Source organism: Neomonachus schauinslandi, chromosome 10, assembly GCF_002201575.2.
Source record: "Neomonachus schauinslandi chromosome 10, ASM220157v2, whole genome shotgun sequence".
NCBI lineage: Eukaryota > Metazoa > Chordata > Mammalia > Carnivora > Phocidae > Neomonachus > Neomonachus schauinslandi.
The window spans coordinates 21,430,493-21,433,536 of record NC_058412.1 but is presented as its reverse complement, the minus strand read 5'-3'; the positions used below and the strand labels follow the sequence as shown (position 1 = coordinate 21,433,536).

Sequence of the window (3,044 nt, the reverse complement as noted above, 5' to 3'; positions counted from 1 at the left end):
AAGTGGACCAATTCTCCCAATATCTCCGATTCTGTTCCTTTCTCTACAGGTCCTATGGGCTGTGTCTTCCTCCCTAGCCCACCCAGATGATTGATGCTGTCCCTGAGCTCCCAAGAGGCAGCTCTGATTCTCCATCCCTATACATCCCTCATCAATGGCTGACTGCAAAGTGAGAGGCCAAGTTTAGACCCAAGCTCCCACCCAGACACTCAGAGAGCCTAGTGCTACAGGCCTGGGTGGCTCCTTGTCCTGGCATCAACAGCTGCACCAACCCTGGGCTGGAGCCACACGTGCGCACAGAAGGCCCTGATTTCTCAGCCATGTCTGGCCTCCGAGATACTGGTCCTGATTCTGCCAGGTCTCTCGTCTCTGGTCTTGAGGCCCCAGTCCCTTCGGAATTCAAGGCAATGTTGCCTCAAAGCAAGGACCAGGTGCTGCTACAGAACGCAGTGCCCCCTGGGCGCCCCCCTCTGGGCCCCTCACAACTTGTGGACTCCTCATCCAGCAACCTACAGCCTCTGCCTCCCCAGCGACCACCCCCTCTCTCCCACTCTCCTTGCTCCCCTCCGCCACGGTCCCACTCTCTAGGCTCCCATTTCTACCCTTCTGACTCAAATTCTGACTTTATCCTACACCCTTATTCTTCCTCTCTCCCAAGCTCCCCCAGTTTCTTTCATCAGAATTACTTCTCTCTTTCCCACCCCCCCTCTTCCTCTCCCTCCCACCGGCCATACCCCTCCCCTACTCACACGCATTCCTCCTCTCCCTCTCAGCTACAGAACACCTCTCATTGCCAGTCTCCTTCACCCCCAGGAGACTGCCCTAGCTCCACCGCCACTTCCCCGACCCCCAGCCTACCTTCTGGTGGGGTCCACTCAAACAGGCAGACATGGCCCTGGCATCACTACAGGGACACCGGCTCCCCTGGGGCAGTGGGAGAATGCGTGGCAAGCGAGAGGGACCCTGCGGAGTTCCGGGACCCAGGAGCCCTGGCCCAGGCCCTGGTGGTCCATCTGGGGCACCGGCGCATCGCACACGACCTGCGGTTACTGCTTTTGCAGCGCCTGTGGCTAGGCAGGACTGGCCAGGCCCCCGTTGTAGAATATCCCATATGCCTGGTGTGCCTCAAGCCCCGCAGCCCCTCTTGCCCCATCCCCAGGTACAGGACTGGACCCCGGCTGCTTGCCTTCCCCCAGCTACTGCCCTGTGCACAGGGCCAGGAATCCGGACCACTCCGCATAGGCATTGGCTTTGGCCTCCGCCTGCCTCGGGGCCAGGCCAGGGCCTTGCATCTCTTGCCAGAAAGAAAGCCAGAGGAAGCAGGGCCGCAGGGCAAGCCTGTTCAGGCCCAAGGATATCAAACCCGGGCATCCCGGGCTCCAGCAGCTCAGGCAGCAGTGGCTCAGGCGTGGACCCAACCAGCCCGCGGCACATCCTCCCAGGCCGCGAGTCTCAGATCTACAGGCCTCCAGTCACCAAACTCTATGTGCTTTTCAGGGCCTCTACGTCGGGCACCCAAACAAGCCACTGTCTCCCTGAAACCCAGGCCTTTCTCTGCGTCCAAGGGGCCTGCCTCTCCAGAGCCCATTCTCCGAAAGTCACCACCCTAGTTCCAGAGCCAAGGAGGCTCTCTGGAGCACCTCCTCCAAGCCCCGCTGCCCCTACCAGGCCCCCGATCTTGGGGAGTCCCCGAGACACCCTGAAGGGCTGGCTGGCAGGAGGTCAGGTGTGTTCTCCAGCCTTGAACCCTGGGAGCCCCTTATGGAGTCTGCTCTCTCCTGGCTGAAGAAGATGAAGGGCACCTTAGACCCCATTCAGCCTATAGTGTATCAATAAAGCCTGACCCTGCAAAACTTGTGTTAGTGTCTGATGTGGAAATGTTGGGGTTTGGAGTGAACAGTCAAGAAAGAAGTCTTGAGACGCCTTTGGTGCAAAAAGGTGGTTTTATTAAAGCACAGGGACAGGACCTGTGGGCAGAAGGAGCTGCCCTGGAGTTGTGAGGAGTGGCTGATTATATACTTTCAAGTTGGGAGGGGGTTAGGGATAGTGTAAGTCTCTAAGGAATTTTGGAAGCAAGGTTTCCAGGACCTTGAGGGGGCTAGCTATTGTTAGGAAAAGGTCATTTATTACTGTCTAATAAAATGTTAGTCATGAGACCCTTCAGATGTTTATCAGTGGGCCATATGCTTGGAAGATGATCGCTAACATATATCTTGGGGTTAGAGATAAAGGAAGTTTTCAAAGGAATTTTTATTTGTTAAAGGAGACTTCCAGGATCCTGCAAGTTGGGATAATGTTAAGCTAAGGTTGCCTTTTGCCTCTAGCGAAGTATTAACATTGAGGCAGTGGAGTTTCTAGGGGAAGCTCACCGCCTCGCCTGTCTCAAGGACTTGTCAGTGGGCTGTTAAGTTATAAAGAAATCTAATTTTTTCTTTTGCCTTCATTTCCCACATTGATGGAGGATAGTCGGAAGGCAGGCAGGCAGGGGTAAGCGCCCCCCATCCCCGTCCGTCCTAAGAGGAAACCACCCTTAAAAGGAAAAAGCCCCCATTCTGTTATTCTAGGCTTTACTCAGTGCCCCAGCTTTAAGTCTTCCAACTGGGAGGATTTACAACTTTAGAAAGGAAGGGAATGGCCTTGGGTGTCCTAACCCAGGCCCCGGGGGGAGAGGGGGCAGGTCAACAGCCAGTGGGATATTTAAGCTAAGAGCTTGATCTAGTGGCCTGTGGCTGGCCAGCATGCCTTAAGGCAGTGGCGGCCCCGCCCTCTTGATCCCTGAAGGCTACTATGAAACACCACCCTGGAAGGAGCCCTCCACCCTTTCCCACGTGAACAATTACCTGATAGGTAGATGAGCGTGTGGACAAAAAACCTGATTGGGTGACAGTCCCAGGGAGGGTTAATCAGATTAAAACAGCTCCACCAAATCACCCATAAAAACCCCTAGGTTTAACCGCCAAATTGGGTCCCCTCCCTCTCAGGAGCTCTGTTAAACTTTGCTGCCCACCACTCGTCGTCTGGTCTACCTTTTCATTCTTTAAAGT

At 55.2% G+C, this 3,044-nt stretch overlaps 1 protein-coding gene across 1 annotated transcript; it reads left to right on the top strand.

The window, feature by feature from the left end:
- Positions 1-407: 407 nt before the first annotated feature.
- PRR30 (proline rich 30) lies at positions 408-1,610 on the top strand. The gene has a single exon (XM_021697702.1). The coding sequence runs from the start codon at positions 408-410 to the stop codon at positions 1,608-1,610; it is 1,203 nt and encodes a 400-aa protein (XP_021553377.1).
- The last annotated feature ends 1,434 nt before the right edge of the window (positions 1,611-3,044 follow it).

Excerpts from the sequence above, each read along its gene's own strand:
- PRR30 (XM_021697702.1), top strand. The coding sequence starts at position 408 with ATGTTGCCTCAAAGCAAGGACCAGGTGCTGCTACAGAACGCAGTGCCC.